The 24,173-nt window shown below is 45.8% G+C and overlaps 1 protein-coding gene across 5 annotated transcripts in view; it reads left to right on the forward strand.

Moving 5' to 3' along the window:
• St6gal1 (ST6 beta-galactoside alpha-2,6-sialyltransferase 1) overlaps window positions 1-24,173 on the forward strand; it is a 140,159-nt gene that overhangs the window by 93,965 nt on the left and 22,021 nt on the right. For 4 of the 5 annotated variants that reach the window (XM_026785941.1, XM_005344758.3, XM_026785927.1 and 1 more), the window contains 3 exons: window positions 2,985-3,120; window positions 6,680-7,313; window positions 12,723-12,820. In XM_026785941.1, coding sequence (XP_026641742.1) covers window positions 6,728-7,313; window positions 12,723-12,820 — 684 coding nt within the window. In that variant the 5' untranslated portion in view covers window positions 2,985-3,120; window positions 6,680-6,727. Of the gene's footprint in view, window positions 1-2,984; window positions 3,121-6,078; window positions 6,212-6,679; window positions 7,314-12,722; window positions 12,821-24,173 lie in introns of those variants that run through there. The other variant, XM_005344757.2, reaches the window with a different exon arrangement.

Below are 24,173 nucleotides of genomic sequence, written 5' to 3' on the forward strand. Positions count from 1 at the left end.
TGTGTGTGTCTGTGTGTGTATCTGTGTGTGTCCATGTGTCTGTGTGTGTATGTTTCTCATCAGTTCAGCTGCATGACTGCTGGGGTGGACTAGGAGAGTTTGATTTAGCCAGGATTAGAATGTAACAAACTGTGTGTAATGAAAGTCAATAGGAAAGACATCCTAGGATTGACCCTAGAATTTCAGGTGGCCAGGAGGACATGAGAACTAGAAGGGAGAGGGAGGGCATCCAGAGAATATCATTGGGGTTGAGGTGGTCATTAGAGTAAGCTCCAAAGACTGGAGTGATGATTGGAAGGAGGATGTCTTAAACTGAGGTTATTGGTTGGGTAGATTTCTTTGGAAATAATGAGACCAGAGTTTTGTCCTTGAGTGGGAGTGGCTGAGATCTCAATCAACTCTAGTAGAGTAGACCGAAGAACTGTCAGGCCTGAGGACTAGAATACGTTCAGATAGCGAAGACTATTACTGAGCATCGAGACAGGCAAAGTATTGGAGAAAGTGACAGTGAGTCAGTAGAAAAATTTTCCCGATTGAAAAAGAGCATCTTTTTTCTGGATTAGAGAGGAGATGCCAACAGTAAGCAGGATGCAGAAGTCAATGGCATAGACCATGCACAGTCTTTGCTGCAAGGATGCTATGAAAGGGTTCTTACACAGCCTTCAGATCCATGTGCTGAGCAGGTGTCAGTGGCTGTCATTCTGAGCCCACATGACTCAGAGAGCAGAGCTTAAGCCACTGGGTGTATTTTTACCGGGAAGGTGATTTTTCTTTCATGTTCAAGTCTTTCTGCTTGCGCAGCCATGTGCCACTAGAGGTGGAAATCTTCCTGTCGTCTCGAATAACCCACAGACAAAAAGCACATCTGCAAAATGCTTGAAAGGGAATTCTAGCAATCTAGATAATTCTGATCTAAAGAGTCTGTGCTGCGGATGAGCAGTATGCATTTAAGAAGCACTGCGGGTGCTCTTTTGTTGCTTTGTGTCCTGAGACTCAAACCCAGGGCCTCCTGCCCCTGCCACCAACCTATACTACACAAGGACGCAGCTGGTCGGTCTATGCCCAGGCTCTGAGAAGGAAGCTGCTAGGGCAACACTAGTGGAAGAGAGGTGTGGAGAGAAGCAACAGCCTGGGAAGGGTTGATGGGCTGCGCAATTTATTCTTTCGTTAAAAAGGACTGAGTCTTTCATAGTTACGGGCAAGGTGAAGGGAGGCAGAGATGTTTGAAAGGAAGAATTCTCTATGTGGCTGCAACAGATCTGCAATCAGGGAGCTGCCCCACAGTTTGAAGAGGACTGGAATAGGCACATTAGAGTCATTGGTCTCTATGAGAATGAGGAGCCGGGTGGTGGTGGTGCACACCTTTAATTCTAGCACTCAGGAGGTAGAAGCAGGTGGATCTCTATGAATTCAAGGCCAGCCTGGTCTTCAGAGCAAGTTCGAGGACAACCGAGGCTACCCAGAGAAACCCTGACTCAAAAACAAACAAACAAAACCGAGAACAAGGAAAACTTGTAGGAGGTAGGAACTCATTTTACATTTGAGGAGACTGAAAAGCATATTTCCTCTTTCCTTTTTTTGTTTTTCGTTTTTTTTTATTTCAGCCCTAGATTTGTGGCAGTTTGATCAATAGTCACTAGATCTTAAAGCCTGAGTACTTTCCTAGAAGGGTTAAGCTGCGTACTCCTCCTTCAGTGGCCTGACAACTTTACTGTGGCTTGCTCAGGAGTGCATAAGACTGTTTTCAAGACCACCAAGTGTTGTCAAGTCTATAAACTATTATTTTAACGCTCCTTCTAGGGCTCGCTTAAGAACAACCTCAAATATCATATGCTTCTCAACTGTTGTTTTTAATTTATGATTTATCTCTCCTACTTGCTCTACTCTTCCTTTTGAGAGGCTTTATTTTTACCATATTAAAAATATAGCTCCCTTTATTTTTATTTTTTAAATTTTCTTACAATTAAATTCATTTAGATTTTCCGTTTCTGTCTGTCTATCTATCTATCATCTATCTATCTATCTATCTATCTATCTATCTATCTATCTATCTATCATCAAAATAAGAAACACTCAATAAATATAGGGTGAGTTCTGGTTTTAGCTTTAAAAATGTTATATATGTTATGCTAACCATACAAAACTTGGATTTTATCTTTTGATGCACTGGGGATCAAGCCCAGGGCTGTAAGTTTATCATACAGATACTCTACCACTTAGCTTTATTCGTTGGCTCATTCTTTTTCTTAAAGAGTAATTCATCTCTATTTTAGATATTCGTGCATGCACACAAAACGTCAAAGATGGAGACGTCCCTTATTCCACAGTCCTAGGCACCACTCTTCCCTGGTGCTTGATTTTTCTTTTTAAAGTATTATTTCTGAGCCGGGCGTTGGTGGCTCACGCCTTTAATCCCAGCACTCGGGAGGCAGAGGCAGGCGGATCTCTGTGAGTTCGAGACCAGCCTGGTCTACAGAGCTAGTGCCAGGACAGGCTCCAAAACCACAGAGAAACCCTGTCTCGAAAAACCAAAAAAAAAGTATTATTTCTGAACTTGAATAGTATTCGCAGTTCCATAACCCATGCTACAAATACATAAATTGAACTTCCCCATATCATTAAATATTCTGTACAAATAAATAATTTAAAAAAAATCTGTCCGAAGCATTTTGGCGGGGGGTGAACCTTTTTGCTATTTATTCTTGAGGAGGTGTTAATCACGGGCTTCTTTCCTGATGACTTTGTAGTGTCCACTTTATCTTTCTAAAGCATCCCTGTCTGGCACGATTTGTTTTCTAGGTTCTCTGCACCGTCCACGGATATCGAGTGTTGCCTCTGTAATCTGTCTTTACCTATCCTGCGTGCTCTGCTTCCTGGAATATGCTGTACCCCACAGCTACAGAAGTGCCCATCCATCCTGTTAATATTTAACACCACCCTGCTAGAAAAATCACTCTAACCTCCCCCTTTTGTTTGCATTTTAGATGGTTTTTGATCATCCTGAGAAAAATGAGCCCTGGCCTCCAGACCTAATCAAGTAAACCTCTTTCCAATGGAGAATAGTGCTGGCTCCTGAGGACCTGGAAGGCCTGCAGCCCCAGAGGGATTAGCCAGAAGCGGGTAAGACGCTCCCAGAAGTTTGAGAAAGTAGAGGGTGGTTTTTCTGAGTGGAACAATGTGGGCCCTGCTATGCTGGCAAGCGACTCAGGTCTTCCTTGTCCCACCAAGCTTCACCGCTTTCCCTCTGGTTCTTCCTAGTCTCCTAAGCACTTGTTCAGTGAGGATCAAGAAGGTAGCCATAACAGGCTTGCCCAATTCCAGAAGCTACAGTTATAAAGTCTGTATTGTTCTATAATTGACAGCCTTTTATGAGAGCGTTTATAGACCAAGCACTGCATATGACATTAAATATGCTTTAAGAAGTAGATGGGGCAGAAGTCTCTGCTTACAGAGCTTATCTTTAGTGTTTATATTGGTCTCTGTCAGTGCTGATGTGTATGGCTGCAGTATTCTCTTTTCTAGAAGCCTCCTGTGGGTATAAGTTCATTGGACTTAGCTTTGTCAGCTCACTAATCCCTCACTGAACATGACTCTATTCTGTTGACTGGGGTTTCTGTCCTGCCCGGTCCCGCAGTCATTCAGCCCCAAAGAAACACACAGAGGTCTAGATTAATCATAAACTGGTTGGCTTATTAGCTCAGGCTTCTTATAACTCTTATAACTTACATTAGCCCATAATTCTTGTCTGTGTTAGCCATGTGGCTTGGTACCGTTTTTGGCAAGGCAGTAACATCTTGCTTCTTCTCTGTCTGAATGACGGCAGCAGACTGACTCGTTACTCTTCCCAGAATTCTCCTGTTATCATTGATCACCCCACCTCTACTTCCTCCCTGACTACTGGCCAATCAGCATTTTATTAAACAAGTACGAGAAACAAATGCTTACAGGGTAAAACCATTGTCCCACAGTGCTGTTCCAGGGTCAGTTCTGGGGTCAGTTATTCAGACCCAATACCAGGAAGCATTCTCCTCTGAATAAGGGCTAGGCTCAACACCCAAGCTTTGTAGACATGACTTCCTAACAAGTAGAATTGTGCTGAAAATCAAAGGCAGAGAACTGATTGGCTGCAAAGCCTGGCAGCTTCCAGGATAAGTCTGGCGATAGAAAAAAAATCAAGGCATATACTGGTTTTCAAAACTTTTTGGAGAAAAGCTCAGTCACCTCTCTTTTCTCTGAGGTAGGTGTTAAGCGAGGCCTTCTTCTGTGTCTGTTTTGCTCAAAGAACTAGGCAAGTGAGAATGGACCCTTTAGCTCGAAGTGGCCATACTGGAAACCCCGGCTGGCCTTAGATGAAGACAATATGGAGAGACCACACAAGCACTGATGGAAGGTTCCAGATGAGTGTGGTAAGGCCATGAAAACCCAGGCCAGCTGAGGGCTCTGAGACGGCCATCCGTGGAAACTCCTTTTTCCTAAGCATCCCGGAAAAGGGAATGGCAGCCTCCTTTGAGCCTCCACCCTTAGAATAGTGAAGTGGCGCCCTCTCCGCCTTCACCCCTTGCTTAGGATTGTAAGTCACATTCCAGCTCACCATTCCTACGCCATTCACACGAGTTCAGAATCGCTCACCCAGCCTACACATGGAGCCCATGGGAGCACCACCCTGAATACTATAACACTTAATTCATATGAAAGAGCCCACCAATGGTGCCTGAGGCAGGACGCTTTGCTCTGAGAGTTTCATCCTTGGGCACTCTAGCTTCTGAGTTTGATGGTCAACACTTACTGTTTACTGATCCTGACTGAAGATTTTTGTCCTTCAGTGTAAAGACATCATCCAGTGGTTCTCAGTCTTTCAAAAGCTGTGACCCTTTAATACAGTTCCTCGTGTTGTGGTGATCCCCCAACCATAAAATGATTTTGTTACTACTTCATAACGGTGAATTTGCTAGTGTTATGAATCTTAATGTAAACAGCTGATAGCGTATCTGATACGTGACTCCCAAAGGGGTTTCCACCCACAGGTTGAGAACCGCTGCTATTCACCATTAGAAACAAACTGGCCTGAATTGGAATCCCTGTTTTAGCAGTGTGGTGAGCTGATGGCACTGGAGAAGACTATTAAAGTCTTCATTCACCCACAGAGTAGGAAAAATTTACTTTGTAGTGTCTGGTGAGATGTTGCAGATACAGTGTCTGAGTAATAGGGTTTCTTCCTTCCTTCCTTCCTTCCTTCCTTCCTTCCTTCCTTCCTTCCTTTCTTTCTTTTATTATTTATTATTTATTTTATTTCAATACAGGGTTTCTCTGTGTAGCCCTGGCTGTCTTGGAACTTACTCTGTAGACCAGGCTGGCCTCGAACTCAGAGATCCACCTGCCTCCGCCTCCCTCGTTCTGGGACTAAAGGCTTGAGCCACCACTCACGGCCAAGCTGTAGTAGGGTTTCTTAAATGCTATCTCCCCTCTAGTGACTCTTGAGCTGTTATATGGTCACGTGGTTAGTGCTAGTGCATGTCTGGAGAAATTTAATTTTTTTTCAAAGGTGTAACAAGCCTTTGGTCTCTTACGTCATGAGGTTGCATCTGAAGTCTTCTCCCTCTAAGCACATTCTAATCGCTTCTAAAATAACCCCCACTCTGCCTCTCACTCAGCCCATTGCTGCCCACCTGCCAGCGGGCTGGCACACCCTTTAACACTGCCCTGTGGTGACAGGGGAGATGAGCAGACAGGACTATTCCATAGATGCTCCGGGGCAGAGGTGTTGATGTGGTCAAGGTCCCTAAGAAAGGAATCAAGACTTCAGGTTTCAAGAATTTCCCGTCTAGTAGTTCTGCTGCTTTATCTCAAGCATCCTTAGGAACAAGATTGGTGGGAAAGGACATCAGACTACCAGTACAAGCAAAGCCCCTGGGGCAATGGCTTTGACTCAGCACAGGGCCTAAACTCGGGAGAAGAAAGAATTTAGTGTTTTCCAAAGGATACAGACCTTGTTTGAGTTCAAAGTGCTCCCTCTTCCATTTAGTTACACAGTGGATTTTGAGCAAACAAAGTAACCCTTTACCCAGATAGAAAGGGGACTCTCTTCTATCTTACCTAGATTTCCTATCCTCTGCAATAAAAATGATCTAGCTACTCGGGTACACGGAGTGTTGGACTGAGAGGCTAACTCTTGTCTAGATGTCCCAGATCGCAGGTCTTCCAGGAGTGTATCGTAAGTGCATGGGGGATTTCTCTGGCTCTTTTAACTGATGTAGGACTTCCGAGAGGCTCGGTCTTGTGTACAGTCTGCTCTCCTGTCACTGCGGCTGTCAAGCATTCGCGTCTTTGTTTCATAGAGAGCATGGGCTGTAGGAGTGGAATGACACGAGAGTCTGCTTTAAGCTTTTGGAGAGAGCTAGAGCAGAATACCAGAGCTCCAGAGTCACGGTGCACAGACTAAACGGGGCAGGGGAAGGCGCATAAATGCTCAGGGCTCAGGGAGGAGTTCAGAGGAACGCTGTCTACCGTCTACATTCAGAGCCCCTCCCCTCTACTTGCTCAAGGATGCATCATTGGTGGGAGGCCATCGGAGCTGGGCTTCAAGTCCGTTTATGCTAGATCCTTTGCTTGGCTCATCACCCCCCTGCATGCTGCTTTGGATATCCTATCATTGTTCTTCCCCTTGTTCTACTTTTCTTAGGCTTGGCTCCTGCTCACAACGGTGGCCTTCCTGGCTCTATCTTCCATTATGATTCACACCAACCTGAAGAAAAAATTCAGCTACTTCGTCCTGGTGTTTCTCCTGTTTGCGGTCATCTGTGTGTGGAAGAAAGGGAGCTATGAGGCTCTTAGACTGCAAGCCAAGGAATTTCAGGTGTCGAGACTGGCCGTGGGATCTGGTTTCCAGTCCATGTCTACAAGCAGCAAGCAAGACCCTAAGCAGGACAGTCACATCCTCCGTCATCTCAGGGGCACGGCCAACGTCAGATCACCACCTTCCTCCTACCAGGTGTGGGACAAGGACTCCTCAGCCAAAAACCTGAACCCCAGGCTGCAAAAGATCCTGAAGAATTATCTGAACATGAACAAGTATAAAGTGTCGTACAAGGGGCCAGGGCCGGGAGTCAAGCTCAGTGCAGAGGCCCTGCGCTGCCACCTTCGAGACCACGTGAACGTATCCATGGTAGAGGCCACAGATTTTCCCTTCAACACCAGTGAATGGAAGGGTTACCTGCCCAAAGAGAACATTCGGACCAAGGCTGGGCCGTGGCGCAGGTGTGCCGTGGTTTCCTCCGCGGGATCGCTGAAGTCCTCCCAGCTGGGCAAAGAGATTGGTATGTCGAGTGTCCTCTGAGCGCCTGATGCTCTGGGACTGCTTAGGGGATTTCAAAGCGCTAGAGCAAGAGCCTGTGCCTAGCTCAGAGGACCGGCAGAGTTGTCCCAGGATAGAGTCTTCAGCGGTCTTTCTTCGAGTGAAAAAACGTCCCCAAAGATCTATCAGAAAAGAAAGGGATCAAGGCTTAAGCATTGTTTCTTTTAATATAATTTTAAGAATCGCTTCTTTGAGAATTTCCCACATGTACGCAGTATATTTCTTTTAACTATATTCAATCCACTCCTTCCTTCTCCCTTTCCCTAGATTCCCCACCACATCCCCCTTCCCACCTCCGTGTTCCCTTTCTCCCCCTTTTCTTTTATAACCTGAGTCAGATGAGTGCAGTCCATAGGCACATGGGTGTGGTCCTCCGTTATAGAGTGAGCAACCTCCCAGCTCCCATACCGCTGAAGAACACCGAGTCCTTCACCCCCAAGCCATCAGCTATTGCTACTTCCCTACCCAGGGGTGGGCTCTCAAGTGTCCTTCCCCCACCCATGCTGACTTGAGGTTACTGAGCTTACATAGGTCTTCGGTAGGCAACCGCAGCCGCCATGAGCGGACAGTGCAATGATTCTGTCATATCTGGAAGCTACTGTCTTGCCCCAGTCCTCCCTGGGCCTCTGCACTTACAGTCTTTCTAAACCCTCTTCCCTGACATCACTTGAAGGTCTCCTGTATCTTTCTCTATTAGAATATATATTTTTTTATCTGTTTCAAATACTGGTGCTCTATGGAGTATTCCATTAAAAAAAAAAAAGAGTTGTAGTGTTGCCAAAAAGCAAGAGTCCTACAGCTGACCCCCCAAAATACTTTAGGCATACAACTCAACTTTGGTTTCAGTATTTAAGCTCATGTCTGTCTCTTTAAAATCCTGTGGAGAATGGGCAGCCATGTGCCACAGAGGTCAGGCTCAGGCACTGGCTGTCCCCTTCCACCTTGTTTCAGACAGGGTCTTTTTGTGGTTTGCCACTGCTGGGTATCCCAGGCTAGCTGCCCTGTGAGCTACTGGAGATTCTCCTGTCTCTGTGTCTGCCTTCAGGTGGGTCCTGAGAGTTTTTCCTCATGTCTGCATGCTTGCATTTTACCCCCTGAGCTGTCTGAGTCATGAGTCTGCTGTGTGGTAAATTCCTTTAAGTCTCACCTGGCTAATTTTCACCTTTTCTCTTAAAAAGAAAAAAGGGAAAATATATATTAACTCAGCAGCAATTCGTGTGTGTGCGCGCGTGTACACTCATATGCACACACATGTGTGTCTATACTGGGTGTGGGTATGGAGGTCAGGAGAAAACCTCGTGGAGTTCTTTCTCTCCTGTCACCTTGATGTGTGTTCTGCAGATCAGACTCAGGTTCCCAGACTTGGGCAGTGAGTGACTTTAGCTGATGAGTCCTTGTAGACCTTCCAGCAGGAACTCCTAAAGCGAGGTGGGGGTGAGGGTTATAGACAAGCACCATATGTTTCATGATTCTTGAAAGTTGCCGGCAAAGCTACCCAGCGGTTAGGTGTTTGCAAGCCTGCCTGCCTTCTCCTAATCCTGTGCCTGATTCTCAGAGGGCTCTGTGATGGAAAGAGACCCCAGGTCAAAATACACTGGTTTGCTCTTTATGAACCCTTAGCAGCTAATAATAAAGAGACAAAGTCTGTTCATATTGGCAGACCCGCAACTGAGAGCTAACCAATTTGGGCAAAGCCATTTATTTCTGTTATTCTGAAAGAACTCTGGCTATAGAGAAAGTCTCACCATCAGGCTGGGGTCCTGGAGAAGGTGAGGTCATTTACTCCTTTTAATTTTCTTTTGGTGACTGCCAGGGAGAACGGCCTGAAGCCAGGCATAAACTTTCAAAGAAGGAATGCAGACCCAAACTGGATTATCTAGAGCAGGAGGTGAAATCACATTTTCTCCCAGTCTGTAGTGGTTCTAATGAGGTCCCTAAAATGGCCAGCCCCACCCCAACTTTAGCTTTTGCCCTTTTGGTTTCTTTGGACTTCCTTCTAGAAACAAAACGTGATTGATTTCTGTCATGTTGTAACCCCCAGAAGCGTCACATATTAGTTATCCTGTAGATCAGATATTTACATTATAATTCATAATAGTAGCAAAATTACAGTTATGAAGTAGTAATAAAAATAATTTGATGATTGGGGTCATCACATCATGAACTTTGGTGGCTCTCTTTTCATCCATGACAAAATTGTTCACTAGAAAGACTCCTCAATGCCTTGGCCTCCAGTACTTCCACAAATCAGACTATGGTGGCTCCATAATCATTGGATCCTTTAATTGTTATTATTTATTGATAGTGTACTAATGTGTATAAGCTATATAGGTAAGTTGAGAATTTTATTTCAAATAATAGCATATTTTTTAACATACTATCACCAATAGAAATAATACATTGTGTACTCACTATGTGCTTGGCATACCTGCTTTTATCTTCTTTTTAAACTAGTTTTGTGTCTGGGTGTTTAGCCCACATGTATGTCTATGTACCTTGTACATGACTAGTGCCCATGGAGCCTATCAGATCCCCGGAACTGAAGTTACATGCATAGTGGTGGACTGCCATGTGGATGCTGGAAACGGGACCTGGATCCTCTGGAAGGGCATTTAGTGTTCTTCACTCCTACCCCTCAGTTTCAAAAATATATTTTTGTTCATGCTTCGAGAATTTCGTACATGCACATAGTTTATTTTGAACACATTCACACCCCGCCCTCCCCCGCTAGATCCATCCCTGGCTCCTCCTAACTTCTAGTGTTCTTCTTGTTTTAATAACTCGCTGCGTTCCAGTTTGTATTGCTCACATGCTCATGGGTGTGGGGCCGGCCATCCACTGCAGCTTCGACCCACTAGGGACTACACCCTTAAAGAAAACTGACTCATTCTCCTCTAGAAGCCATGAGCTCTTCATGGGTTTTCAGCTAGGGACACCCCCACCCCCATCCCCACGAGCTGGGCTGTCAACTGGCTATGCCTTGTGCAGTACCTGCTGGCTTAGAACCCTAGTGGTTCCTGGGAGTTAAGTGTGGAGGCCCGAGAGATTTGCACAACTTGCTTGTCAACAGAGTAGGGGTTGAAAGTGGTCACATGACCCAAAGATAACCTTGCTTGGTCCTTCTTCTCTTACATCTCATAATGCTATTGGCCTCAAGTGAATTTGGCTGGGTTAATCTCTTCTTGCTTCCCCAGTGGAAAGAAAAACAACGGCCTGAGGCAAAATCAAGAAATGAAAGCTGCAGGGAGACCGGTAGAGTGTGCTGGATTGTGGGGGCCAGGGGGAGGAAAAGGGGGAAAAGGGAGAGGGGTTGAACCAGAAAGAGCTCCAGGAATCACAGGAATCAGTGGTGAGAAGTGACAGACTAAATAAGGACTTTGGAACTTTGGATTTTAGTCTTTTTTTTTTTCAATCTAGATTTTATGCCCCTGTCCTGTTCTGTTCTGTGCTGACCTGTGCATCTTTTTTCTTCTCTTCATTTCCCTGTCCCCAGCCCAGGGGTTCTCAACCTATGACTCGCCACCCCATTGGCGGGCGGGGGAGGGAATGACCCTTTTCACAGGGGTCGCCTAAGACCATCAGAAAACACAAATATTTACAGTACGATTCGTAGCAGCAGCAAAACTACAGTTATAAAGCAGCCACAAAAGTAATACCAGTTGCAATTTTGAACTGTGTCAGTGGCTTGTCTGGAACCAGCTCGGGAGCACTGGCTTGTATCTGGGAAAGAGGAAGGTGGGACTCAGCTCAGGGTCACTTAGTGCCTCCACAATGACTTCTGGCTGTTGTTTTCTGGAATCAGAAAGTCTCAGCTCCTGTCAGATGGGACTTTCCAACTGGGCTTTTGATTTCATTTCCCTCCAGTCCTGTGAGATCAGGGGATGAAGCAGAGGAGAGGAGATGATTCCCAAGGTGGCTGGATGTTAGCAGAAGGGTGCTCTTCTCCCGCGGGGTACAACTGGTGACAATGATCTTCCTCAGCTCCTCCTGCTGTGATATCCCTTGGGGTAGAAACAGCTGCAGGCAGCCCTGGGTGTTAGTTTGGTTTCCTCTAACTCTGTCTTGTAAACAGCACTGCCTTCCTCCTGGGAACTGACTGAGAAAGCTGTGCAGTTTCTCACAGGTCTGCTTTTCCTGCGGGTTCTGCTGCTTACTTTCCACCCCGTGCCTGGTTCTGAGGAACCTATCTGGACTGTGTTGTGTAAGTGCACCTGCGCCCTCCCGGCAGAGCACTGCCTGGAAGCTGATAAGATTTGGACTATGTTCATCCTGTATCATTTCCAGACATGTTATCTAGGAACCCAGTTCTGCTGTTCCCGTGAATAAGGTGTCTGGATTCCTGAGGGTTAGAAAAAAAATAGAGGAATTGCAATAAAGATAAGGACTTGTGTTGCTTAATTCTGGAGACGTTCTCCTTCACAGGTCATTTCCGATAGAACTGAATGCCTTTTGTTCTTCTCATCTGACCTGTGTAAATATTGAGCAGCCCTGACCAAATACTCAAACAATAAATGGTCTCCAGTCTTGTGCAGGTTTTACTAACAAACCCCAAACCTGTTTGAGAAGTGAGGTTGGAGTGAGCTCTCTTAGGATCGCAGAGGCTAGGGATGGGGATGGTACCTAAAAACCATCGCTTGTCACCTCCATCAGATGAGTCAAATGTTAGATTCAGAGACTTGCGCAAACATGGCAAATCATGCTTAAAGAAGGCAGGGACCAGGGAGTAACTGTGTGTTTTTGAGATGGTCTGTCTGACCTTGACTAGAATTAATGAAGTATATGATTTCTAGCAAAGGACTTAATTAAAGAGCAAAGCACAACCCTGCAGTTTGGGAATTTAAGCGCACTATGACCTGTCCCATTTCCACCACACCAGACTTGTGGGCCTCAGGTTCCTAAACGGAACAGATACTTCAGGGTTGTCTTGGATGACGTAACGAATCCCTTGTAGGTGCTAAGCGTTGTATACTTTTCAGAGTGTGAGGATTTCCTCGCACATACGATACAGAATCAACATAATCCAGCAGGACTAGAAACACGATCTACTGATGATGCCGAGGGTGTGTGTAGTCTGGTCCTTTGACAATTGAGAAAGGAGTCTGGGATGAGTACAGCACGTTGGCCTTGTTCATTTTTCTGCCGTGTTCCAGCACACTGGTGCTACTGAAAGCTCTTCATAATCAGTGGCCGGACATTGTTGCTCCTGCAGTGGCTGGCAGTCAGGTACCGCACTCACGATTCCGACCTCCTTTGTACGTCATGAGATAGACGGCGTATATTTTGATCTCCCCTATGCCTCCCTTCCCCTTCTTCTGTCTTCCTACATATTGCCAGCACTCACCCCCCTTTTTCCGTTTCCTGTGGTTTACAGACAATCATGATGCAGTCCTGAGGTTTAATGGGGCACCTATAGCCAATTTCCAACAGGATGTGGGCACGAAAACCACCATTCGCCTGATGAATTCTCAGGTAAGAGTTCTTTTCTGCAGATAGTGCGCCTCAGGTAAGAGTTCGTTCCTCCAGATAGTGCACCAGACGAAAACGGCTACAGAGTGGGCCCCAGTGCCGAGGGCATTCACATCAAAGCTGCCGGCTTGATTAAGTTTCCAGACTTCCTGGGTCGCAGATATGTCACCAAAGACGGGACCATGATCCCATGACCAGCCTTGTGATGTGTCCTTAAGATAGTCTCCACTCTGATAGTGTGCGTTGATGGAGCTGTCTAGGATTTAGGGAAATGGGGTTCGGGTTTTTCTTGCAACTAGGCAATCATGCCTGTAGTTTTGGACAAGAGACAGAGGAGCACAGGCTGTCTAGGGGAGAAGGAAGGAGACGGAAAAAGACTGTGAAAAAAGCAGGGATACACTCTGAGCTCGAGCTGGGCTATAAAACGCGGCTTAGCATAGGACACAGCCCCAGCGCCCCAGGAGTCTTCAGGCTGTGCACCAGAATCCACACATTACTTCATAAGTTTCCTCAGTCCTTCCCCAAAGTATTTCTGAATAGTAGACATGCTGCTTTCTCAACGCCAGCAGGAACTTTAGACATGCTCTTGCCAAAAGTCCTATTACTAAATATAGTGACAAAAGCAGAATTCTACACAGCCTGTAGCCAGGCACAGCGCTATGCGCATGTGGTCCCAGCCTTGGTCCCAGCCACCCAGGAGATTTGAGACAGGATTAAGACGCCATCTCTAAATAAATAAATTTTTGCTGGGACCTCTCCAGTCTTGGCAGTGAGGTTTGCTCTTTCCTGAGCAAACACTGGGCCCTTAGCTGTTTCTCTGTATGTGTGTAATCTCTGTTTGCCTCTTAGCACTCCAGGGCCTGGATAGCATCAGAAAAGCCCCTCCTGCACTTTGCTGGTGTGGAACTTGCTTTCTTTCCTGCGGCAGGGCCCCAGAGCTGAGTGTGTCCACATCAAAACTGCCAGCTTGATCAGTTTCTTGATCTCCTGGGTCCCAGATACGTCACTGAAGTAGGGACAGCGATCCCTTGGCCAGCTTTGTGATGTGTCCGTAGCAAAGGAAAGAAGCGTACCTCTTTCTCTTCGCTTTCTGACTTGCAGGACCATCCAGCTGGCCCTGTACTGCTTCCTGTGTAGCGTTCTTTCTATTTGAGGCCCACCGTTGAAAGAAGGGGGGGCCAAGGAACAGAACTGCTGTGCATGCAAACTTATTTTTTGTTTCTTTGTTTTTCCCTGTAAAATTATTTTGGGGAACAGTATCTTACTATGTTGTCCAGCCTAACCTTGAACTTTCAATTCTCCTCTCTCTAGTGCTGAGAGTTATCTGCTTGAATCACAATGCCTAGTTTTAACCCTTTGTGTTATTATCTTTTTAATTTCTGTTCTGGCAGCTGTCTCCAGTGTCCTGTTGCTTTCAATGTCTCTGTTGTTCTACCTCGGGGTTTTTCTTTAATTTTTCTGAGACAGATCTTTCACAGGGACCCAGGGCTGTAAACTAACTGCACCTGTTGACTCACAAACCCCAGGGTTCTCTCTATGCCTCCCCTGCACTGAAGTTACAAGAGCAAGCTCTTGTCTTTTCTCGTGGGTGCTAGGAATGAACCGTATGTCCTTGGGCACACCCAGGGAGCACTTTACTATCTCCCTAGCCTTACATTTTGGGAGTTTTATATCACTTTTTTTTAAACAATGAAAGAGATAAATGTTAAAGAAATGGTTTGGTTAACAAGATTCTCTGAACTTGACTCCAAAAGGGGCTGGATTTGGAAAAATATCAACAGGGAGGCCTGCCTGAAGGAGGGATTGACAGAGCAGAGATACACAGGAAGTGAGAGATTCTTCTGAGCTTGGACTGGCCTGAAGGAAGAGGGTGACAGGTTTCTTATTGCCTGGTGGTGGTGGGGTGAGCTTGGGCTTCCCAGCTACTCAGATTAATCTGGAAATTCTGGTATGGAGTTAGGGTCCCCTTATGTTTATTCTCCTGCCTTGAGCTGGGAGCACCTTAAGGAGCACTGATATCTGTTCTCTGCTTCCATGTGAGATGGACTAAAAACTATGCATATATACATCCAGCCAGCCAGCACGCGATGCAGGCATGCATCCATTCACCCAGCATGCGATGCAGGTGTGCATCCATTCATCCAGCACGTGATGCAGGCATGCATCTGTTCACCCAGCATGCAACGCAGGCATGCATCTGTTCATCCAGCATGTGATAGAGGTGTGCATCCATTCATTCAGCACATGATGCAGTCGTGCATCTGTTTACCCAGCATGCGATGCAGGGATGCATCTGTTCACCCAGCATGCAATGCAGGCATGCATCCATTCTTTCAGCGAGTGTTTAGAGTATTAGGTAGCGGTAGCAGTCAGTTCTTGGCCTCTGCAGTTAACTTGCCTGAGGACTGAGGACAGCTCTATATTTTACTAGCAGAATCGTCATTCCTAAGTTCTCTCTAAGAAAAGAATAACATCATTTTCCTTGTAAAGTCATTGAGAAATACAGATAAAAAAAAAAAGTGGGAGGTAGTGTGAGGTTTTTGCTGCAAAAGAGTACACTATGCAACAGATCTCATGTGAGAGAGGGGCATGCATGAAAGGCTGCCTCTGAGCTGGGGAGGGGAGGACCACAAGAGACAGAGAGAGGGCCATGATGGCGTGGACTGATGGCGACAGAGGAAATGTGTTGCATTTGGTGGCTGCTGGTGCTGGGTCACTGCAGGCAGGCTGAGGGGGGCCTCTCCTGGCTCTGGAGTGTGGGCAGTTCCTAACACTTCCGACTGTACTTGTCATGTAGGTCTCTAGTTGTCAGCTGCTTTTACTATTTGTGTCTGCGGACATGAGTTGGAGTGGAGAGTGCTGTCCTGCGCAGAAGTCTCCCCCTCTCTTCTCTGACTACCTATAAAACCAAGTACTCACACCAAGAAGCCTAAAGTTGCAATAGAGAACTTCAGAAGTGTGGGGGAGGGACTGAGGGAGGAAGGAGCATGGAGCTAGGAGAGCCCTGCCTAGGGGGTCCCTGCACTCAGGGTAAGTCTGGAACGCTTCCTGGGGGAGGTGTACTCAGGGGTGTGTTCAGGGGAGGAGTAAATAATGATGCGATGGATGTGGAAACAGCTTGCTTGAAATCCTGTATGAGAGCCTGCCGAGGACATGGGAGGACTTGGGAAGAGTCCCGTGGCAGTAGGTTGTGGGAGAGACTACCGAACAGTTCTGCCATGGTCCCATGTGCAGTTTGTAACTCACGGTCGTCCATCTGGTCACCTCGAGGGACACAGTGAGGAGGGTCCTGCTGCCTGTAAAAGGGCTTGCACTAGAGTAGAATGCATTCGAGAGCTGCTGCAGGGAGCTGAGTGGTTCAGTAGATTCAAGAATTCTTTTAAGTACAACAGTATGAGATGTGGGATTCCCCTCTGTATGTTGGAAATATGTTTTGTTACCATTGGTTAATAAAAAAGCTGCTTCAGCCTATAGCCGAATAAACCCAGGTGGGAAATCTAAACAGAGATATATAGAGAGAGAGTAAGTGGAGTCAAGCAGACACCCGTGTAGTTGCCAGAGGAGAAGGACGCCGGAACCTTACTGGTTGGCCACACCATCATGGTGATACACAGATGAATAGAAATGGGTTAATTTAAGATGTAAGAGCTAACTAGGAATCTGCCTAAGCCATTGGCCAAACAGTGTTGTAATTAATATAGTTTCTTGGAACTAGCTCTTGTAGACCAGGCTGGTCTCGAACTCACAGAGATCCACCTGCCTCTGCCTCCCAAGTGCTGGGATTAAAGGCGTGCGCCACCACCGCCTGGCTAATTAATATAGTTTCTGTGTGTTTATTTGGATCTGGGCAGCTGGAAACGAATGAGCAGTCTCTGTTTACACAGCGTTATTTCTTTCACATAGTTGTCACTCAGGGTCATCTTGCCTTCCTGGCAGAATTTTGTTTTTCTCAAGAAGAGAACTGCTCCCTTGAGCTGCCTGTTAGAGGCGTGGCCTTTGGTACGAGGTTAGGCCTAATGGGCGCTGTTGTTCAGTCAGTGCCGCGTCGGATGGTCGGTCAAGCCCTGTAAACAGCATTCACATCTTTGCATCCTAAATTTTGCTCTGAGAGGCCTCTTTAGCATCCTGCTTATACTGGCTGTATCTTGGAGGTGGTGCTCCCTTAGCCGAATTCTACTTTGTGTGTGTCTTAGTTAGGGTTTCTGTTGCTGTGAAGGGACACGATGACCCCGGCAACATTAAGCCTGGCTCCCAGTTCAGAGGTTTAGTCCATTATCATCACAGTGGGAAGCGAGGTGGCACACAGGCAGACATGGTGCTGGAGAAGGAGTGGAGAGTGCTACATCTTGATCTGCAGGGAGCGGAAAAAGAACTTTGTGTCTCTGAGCCTGGGCTTGAGCATCTGAGACCTCAGATCCCAGGCTGTGTCTTCAGTAATTCTTTCTGCAAGCTTTTGTAACTGATTCTTTTCTTTAATTAAATTGCCACTGTCAGATGAACACAGCACATTTCCCTAGCTTCTCGGCATCATTGTTGGTGCATTAGCAATAGGGAATTAATAGCAGCCCTGTTAATTAGTATAGCCTGTTCCTGTTCTTTTTGTTCTGTGGGAGTATAGTTTAAACCATTAGCTGTTTGACAGGTCTCCCAGCTGTTTGACAGGTCGCCCAGCTGTTGTATACATCCTTGTTATTGTAGACAGCCAGACTGGGGAGACCTCTTGCAGAGAGGGTGATGGCCACAGTCTCAGGTTTTGAGACAAGGGCTATTTTATTATTAGTATCCAGTCAGGGGCTCGCTCTGTCTCTGACATCAATGTTTTATCAGGCTGTTTTTTCCTGGACTGCTGGAAAAATAATAGTCTCCTTAGATACCAGTGGGCATTGTGAGACAAGTTGACAGGAATAGAGTTATAGGTAGATTGTTCACAAGCGAAAAGGCATCCTTCGTGCAAAGAAATATGGCTGGCCCATAGAGGAGGGCCCTTGGCGTGGGAACAATTTTATTTGTCTCTTGGGGATGTGTAACATTTCTGGGTTCAGTTTTATATTTTATGACACATGCTGATTGGATGTCCTATAACACAGGGAGTACGGGGTTCTACTGTGTCTAGTGTTTGCCAATAGAAACTCTTCCCCAGTTGTAAGAATCTTTATAATGGGACAGGCTTTGGGATACCTGTTGAAGAGTGAACCTGGTTAGGTTAGCAATATCCTGACAGGTTTACAAATGGGTATAAAACAAATGCCTAACATACGTTCAGCCTTTAACTTCTCTTTTAGACAGAAGTCAGTAGCACTTACACTGTGAGCTGATTTTACCCAGGTGGTATAACGGAAATGCTGTCCTAGCTACAGGATTTATTTCTACTTCTTTTTGCCCTAGAATTGGGCAGTCAAGGCAGAGAAGACGTAGTGGAAAGAAAAGCCAGGTTTGATAGTACTCAGGTGTTTTTGTGTCTTACATGGACCTAGTGGACCGGGCTCCACCTCTGGGAGCCGCGTGAATTTCACCTTGAAAGGATGTTCTCAACGAGTCACAGTCCACTTGCTGGCCAGGAATGTCTGTTGCTCCCTTGAGCTGCGTGTGGTGAATCCAGGAGTAATCCCAGCAACATTGACAACCGTGGCTGTAGTGAGAACCAAGAACCACAGGGTATGGTCCCTTCCAGCGAGGCTCAAGGGTCTTTGGATGATGGTGTCTTTTTACCCAGACAGCGCCACCAGCATGGTAAGGTGGGGTATCAGGTCCCAGTCTCTTGGCTGGGTTTCTCCCAATGTTTTGCAGACATGCTAAAGAACCTGTTGCAGGGCCTGTAGGGACTAGAGAAGGGAATGATTAGAGATTCCAGCTGAGTGTACTTCCTGTAGTATAGGTACGAGAGAAGGAAGTCTGCCAAAAGAAATTTCAAACAGGAAATCCCCCCTATAAGAGATGTACTTGCTTGTAAGCCAGTAAATGGAAAGAAATCATTTTAGCAATTAGAGTTTTTTTTTTTCTTAAGAGTACTTTCATGAATGGTATAACTGTAGTTCAGTAGCCTACTACAGTGGCTTTGCACAATGTCAGGATTTATTGAATAACAGTTCATAAACCATTGTGGTGTCAGGGACAACAGTTTACCAGACACTTCTGCTTTCTTTGGCAGCCCTCGCCTTCAAAGCAAACATGGGCTCTTATATTCCCATCTTAGTTACTGACATTAACTCTCAGATTACACATTTCACTTCATACAGTAAATCTGTCCATCTACACACGCACACACGCACACACACAGGTTGCAGAGTGACAGACAGGGCTAAGAAGTGGCTCCGGTGAACTTCAGCAGGTCTATGAAGCCTTAAGAGGGGAAGCTGACAGAAACGCAGGGAATGAGATATAACTAAACAAACCCAAGCCGGAGAAACTACCAGTGTTAGGCTTCAGAACCAGAGCTGAGCTATAGCGTTTAGTGGAGCTGTTCAGGCAAAAGGGCAGGACCAGCTCGAGATGAAGGAACAGATGGATGGATGGCAGTTTCAGGTGGGTGAATGGGAGGAGGGTGTGGAGATGGCAGTTCCGGTAGACCGCATCCAAAGCGGGACTGAGTCAAGCTGTGGCTTCTGGAGCGGCGGGGAGTTCTCCGCCACTTGGTTACTTGGCATGTGTATTAAGTGGCCAGCTGACAGGTTGGTGGGGGTTACTGCCATTGTAGTGTTAGGATTCCCTAATTATGGTCTGGTTTGTCACCTGATGTGACCTTCATCTGCCCGTGTGCATCATTCTCCATTCACCCCGATAAATTGACAGGGCGGCACCCTTTCTGTTCCCAGGAATGAATCAGTTATTAATTCTGTGCCGTGTGAATGACACTGGGCATATCCACACTGATGCTGAGCCATCCTCCCCCTTTAAGATGGGTACCAAAAATTACTTGCAAATGGCTTCTCTCGGGGCAGTGCCCAGTGTGATAAACCACCGTTTTATACAATACAGAGTAACTTGGAGCAGGGCACAGCCAGTTTTCCTCTTCCCATGTTGTAGATGAAATGGAGCTGAGTAAGTCTGAAAGTGTAGGTTTGGAAGGGAAGTTTTTTTGGAGGTGCACATGAGGAAACCCCAAACCTGCCCCCCACCCCAGATCACCACTGTGTTCACTGTAGAAGCCCACTATTTTGGGTCTTGCCAGTCTTGGGTGACTTAGAGATTCAGGGAAAGGTTTGGATGGTAAGATGCAGTTGAGTTAGGCCAGTCACTACTGTTAGCATTTAGAAGCACCCACCTCCCATTCTTTCTTTTTTTTTTAACTTTATTTATTTATTAAGGATTTCTGCCTCCTCCCCACCACCACCTCCCATTTCCCTCCCCCTCCCCCGATCAAGTCCCTCTCCCTCATCAGCTCAAAGAGCAATCAGGGTTCCCTGACCTGTGGGAAGTCCAAGGACCCCCCACCTCCATCCAGGTCTAGTAAGGTGAGCATCCAAACTGCCTAGGCTCCCCCAAAGCCAGTACGTGCAGTAGGATCAAAAACCCATTGCCCCATTGTTCTTGAGTTCTCAATAGTCCTCATTGTCCGCTATGTTCAGCCTCCCATTCTTAAGCCCAGGACAGGCAGCTGTGTACACAGTCCTAGATTAGCCTAGATAGAGATCCAGTCTTGCTAATTGTGGTTTCTTATCACAGAGATACAGGTACTGGTCATCATCATACTTCCTCTTCATTGTTAAAAGCAGCTTCCACCGGGGAGATTTTAAAGTCCACATCTCCCCCTTTACCCTTTCAGGAGACAGTTATTGACAACTAGTTCTTTCAAAACAGTTTAGGGAACATTTTGAGTAGTTTTTATTACACTGCAAATGCAGTAATTAGAGAACACCTCTGTGTTAGAGGCCTTCTTCTTTTCTAGGCAGGAGGGGAAACTTAGGCTTTATTCTCTGGAGGCTGTGAGAGGTGGATTGTGACTCCTGGGTGCCTCCATGAATTTCTTTAGTTTACAAAAAGAGATAAAGTCTTTTAGATGTTAGCATTATCCTTGTTTGCAATCTGTACTGAAATCCACTTGTAGAAAATCAGCTAACGGTGCTGTGAAGCGGCGGGAGTCCACTTACGCCTAGCAGCAAAAGCTAGGACTCGGGGTTAAAAAGCATGAACATTCTTTATTCTGTCCAGAGGGCTGGATAGATAGATTGGACAGAGATGCTTTTAGCCCAATGAACAGCGCCTCTAAGTTTATACTTAGTAGACAACCAAAGGAAATTTGAAGTCTTGAACTTGTGACTGAAAATAGCATAGCGTCAGTGCTGTACCAGCTTATCAGAACCCCATTGATCAATGTTAGAGTTTGACATCCTAGTATAATAATAGCATAGTGGAAAGGAAAGAAATCTGAAGCTCTTCTCATTTTTCACATCCCTTAGATAACTTCCTTAGACCTGCAGAACTTACTACTTAAGCTTCCACATCCTCAGAAATCCCCTTCTTAGACCCTTGCAACTTTAAGCCCCTCTCTTTCCATCTAATCATTTACCAGGTCCATGAGTAGCTATGTCTAGAGCTGTCATTGCAAAGCAGGCTCTTTTGTGTATGTAAGAAGTTTAGTGGGCAACAATGAGGACCCTAAGAGAGACATACATAGATCTAATCTACACGGGAAGTAGAAAAAGACAAGATCTCTTGAGTAAATTGGGAGCATGGGGACCTTGGGGGAGGGATGAAGGAGAGGGGAGCAGAGAAAAATGCAGAGGTCAATAAAAATCAATAAAAGAAAGTTTATTGGAGGAGTGGGGGAGGAAGAGTGTAAAAACGAGAGGCCATCTCAGAGTGGGGGCACGAGAGAGGCAGGCAGACAGACAGACAGACAGAACGAACAGGCAAGGAGGGACACAAGAGACAAGAAAGAGAGAGAAAGAGCACACGCTGTGCCTGGCAGACACTTTTAAGGGGTGCACATGGCAACAGGTGATGATGTAACTCACTGCCTCAGCGGCTGAGGCAGGTGGCTGCCATGGAGTAGGAACTCATGTGTGTGTGTATGTGTGTGTGTGTGTGTGTGGAGGAGGGGGTGGGGGGCAGGGATGACGACTTACCTCATCTAGATAAAGAGGCACAGCCGACTCCCCGGTGTCCTGTTTGTTCACAGTCTGGACAGGGTCTTGGCAGCAGTTGAAATGAAAGGCAGTATTGTGGGGGGCTTTTTGTTTTGTTTTGGCTCAGTGGCCAGCTTTGCCACATTTACAGCAAGCTCCAGGTGGAGGTTCTTCTGCGCCTATCATCTTCTTTTGAAGAGATAGGTGTGCTGCCAGGAGCTGGCATGTCTCTCATGAAAGGCTTCTTTTTATTAAACATTATAAATGCCAAATTCTCAGATCTCTGCAGCCTTTGAGGACCATTGTCTGTTACGTATATCTAAACTAGACAGACATGGCTTGTTTCTAGTTACTTATTTCAGGCTTAACTTTGAAAACATATGTAAGACACTAACTCTGGACATGTCAAAGAATTGCATCCTTTATGAGGTGACGACTGTTCACTTGTGTTCCTTGACAGTCGACAACAAGCCGCTTTTTAAAGACTGGGACTAGTACATTCCATCCTGTTCAAGGTGACTGACCATTAACTTGCATTTCAAAAAATCATCTTTAACAGATTACAGTGAGTTCATAGCTTTTATAAGAATAGGACTTTACACTCCATTTTCCATCTCTGTTAGATTTAGCTTTTAAAAAAAATCAAATTTTGAATTGAAGATTTTTTTTTTAGTATCAAAATAAAACTTTTAATCATAGATAATAGGCTCAGTAAAGAAACCAAAATAGCTGTTCTGTGGGTGAAAACAAGTTTGTTCCAAACTGCCAAGGGTGTCTCCTGCGAATGCAAGAAAAAGCGACATGGTAAAGACCCCCGGCACCGAATGGGAACTGGAGAAGAGGGGCCTGTGATGTGGGGCGGGGCCCATGAGCAGGGACTAAGGAAGCCCAGAGACCAGCGCCACCCGTGACAAGCCAGCAGGCACCACAGCCGCACGTTAATGGACGGGCCCCAGCCAGATTAGGAGAGTGACTCCTCTCCCAGCAACAGGAACTTTCCTCAAGCACCTGAGGGAATGGGGGCCCCTGTCCAAATGACCAGCCCTGGGAAAAGGACCCCCTTGGGGACCAAACACTTCATTATAGTTTGCATTTTTTGCATTACAGATTTTGCATTATATTGCAGTTTTTTACACGGCTCAGTTTATCCAAACAGCTAAAGCTTAGAGTGAACAAAGACAAAGCTAGACAGATGCTACCGTGGACCTGCGCGGACCTTAGGAGGCCACAGATCTTATTTATCGATACATTATTTATCAGAATATGCTGGCACTTGTCTAAGTTCTCCAGAAGCTTGGTGTGGAGCACTTGGCAGAGACATAAGTACTTGGGTGTAACGCTCTAAGCCAGCTTTGGTTAATCTGAACAGACCTTTATAACCTTACATTTATATCGCCATATGGAGTATATTCTAAACCACATATGCAGTATGCTGTAGCAAACATAACCTTACATTTCTATCATTATACGGAGGTCCATACCGATCCAAAGTATTTGAGATTTGTGCTTCCTTAGTCTAAAAGGAGATGCGATGAACAGCGAGCTCAGTAGGAATAAGAAGCGTCGTATGATGTGTGCTCTTTAACCACAATAAAGATGGCTGTGTCCCACTAACCTGTTTGGGAAAGTGCCACCAATGGTTAAGACTCTGTTGAACTCGGCAGTTTTTCTCTGCAGGTACCCCACAACACTTTCGCTATTTCTTTTATCCATTAGAGTGGGCTGTGTGGTTTCCAGAGCTGTAAAGGACAGAACACAGAGAAGATGAGAACGTGTGGAGAATCACACAGTAAGCCAGCTAGATCTAATAGGCATGTGGAGATGTTCTTCAACCAAGATACGTACATTCTTCGCAAGGGCAAACGGGTTGTTTTCCCGGATAGATTGCAAGTTGTGTGACCTCCTGGAAGGGCTGACATTATGTTTTAAGTATAAATTCCTATGCTTAAGAGATCTATAGAACACAAATGCCTCTAACCTGTTTGTGCTTGTTGTATTTAAATATCACTGCAAGACCTGAATTAGGGAAGAAAAATAAAAAATGGATCTAAGTTGGAAAGCAAGAAGTAAAAATTTCACCTGTTTACAAATATTTATTTTATACATTAAAAGCTCTATATTTTACCCAGCCCTCCCACAAAGTTCTGTCAGAACTAACAACTAGTTTGGTAAATAACAGAGGTCAAATTCTATACATAGAAAACAGCTGAACTTTTATACAACATACGCCATCAATGAGTGTGGCTTGTTTTGTGTCAAGTTGAGACTAGCTAGAGCTATCTGAAGGGAGG

Source organism: Microtus ochrogaster, chromosome 2, assembly GCF_000317375.1.
Source record: "Microtus ochrogaster isolate Prairie Vole_2 chromosome 2, MicOch1.0, whole genome shotgun sequence".
Classification (NCBI taxonomy): domain Eukaryota; kingdom Metazoa; phylum Chordata; class Mammalia; order Rodentia; family Cricetidae; genus Microtus; species Microtus ochrogaster.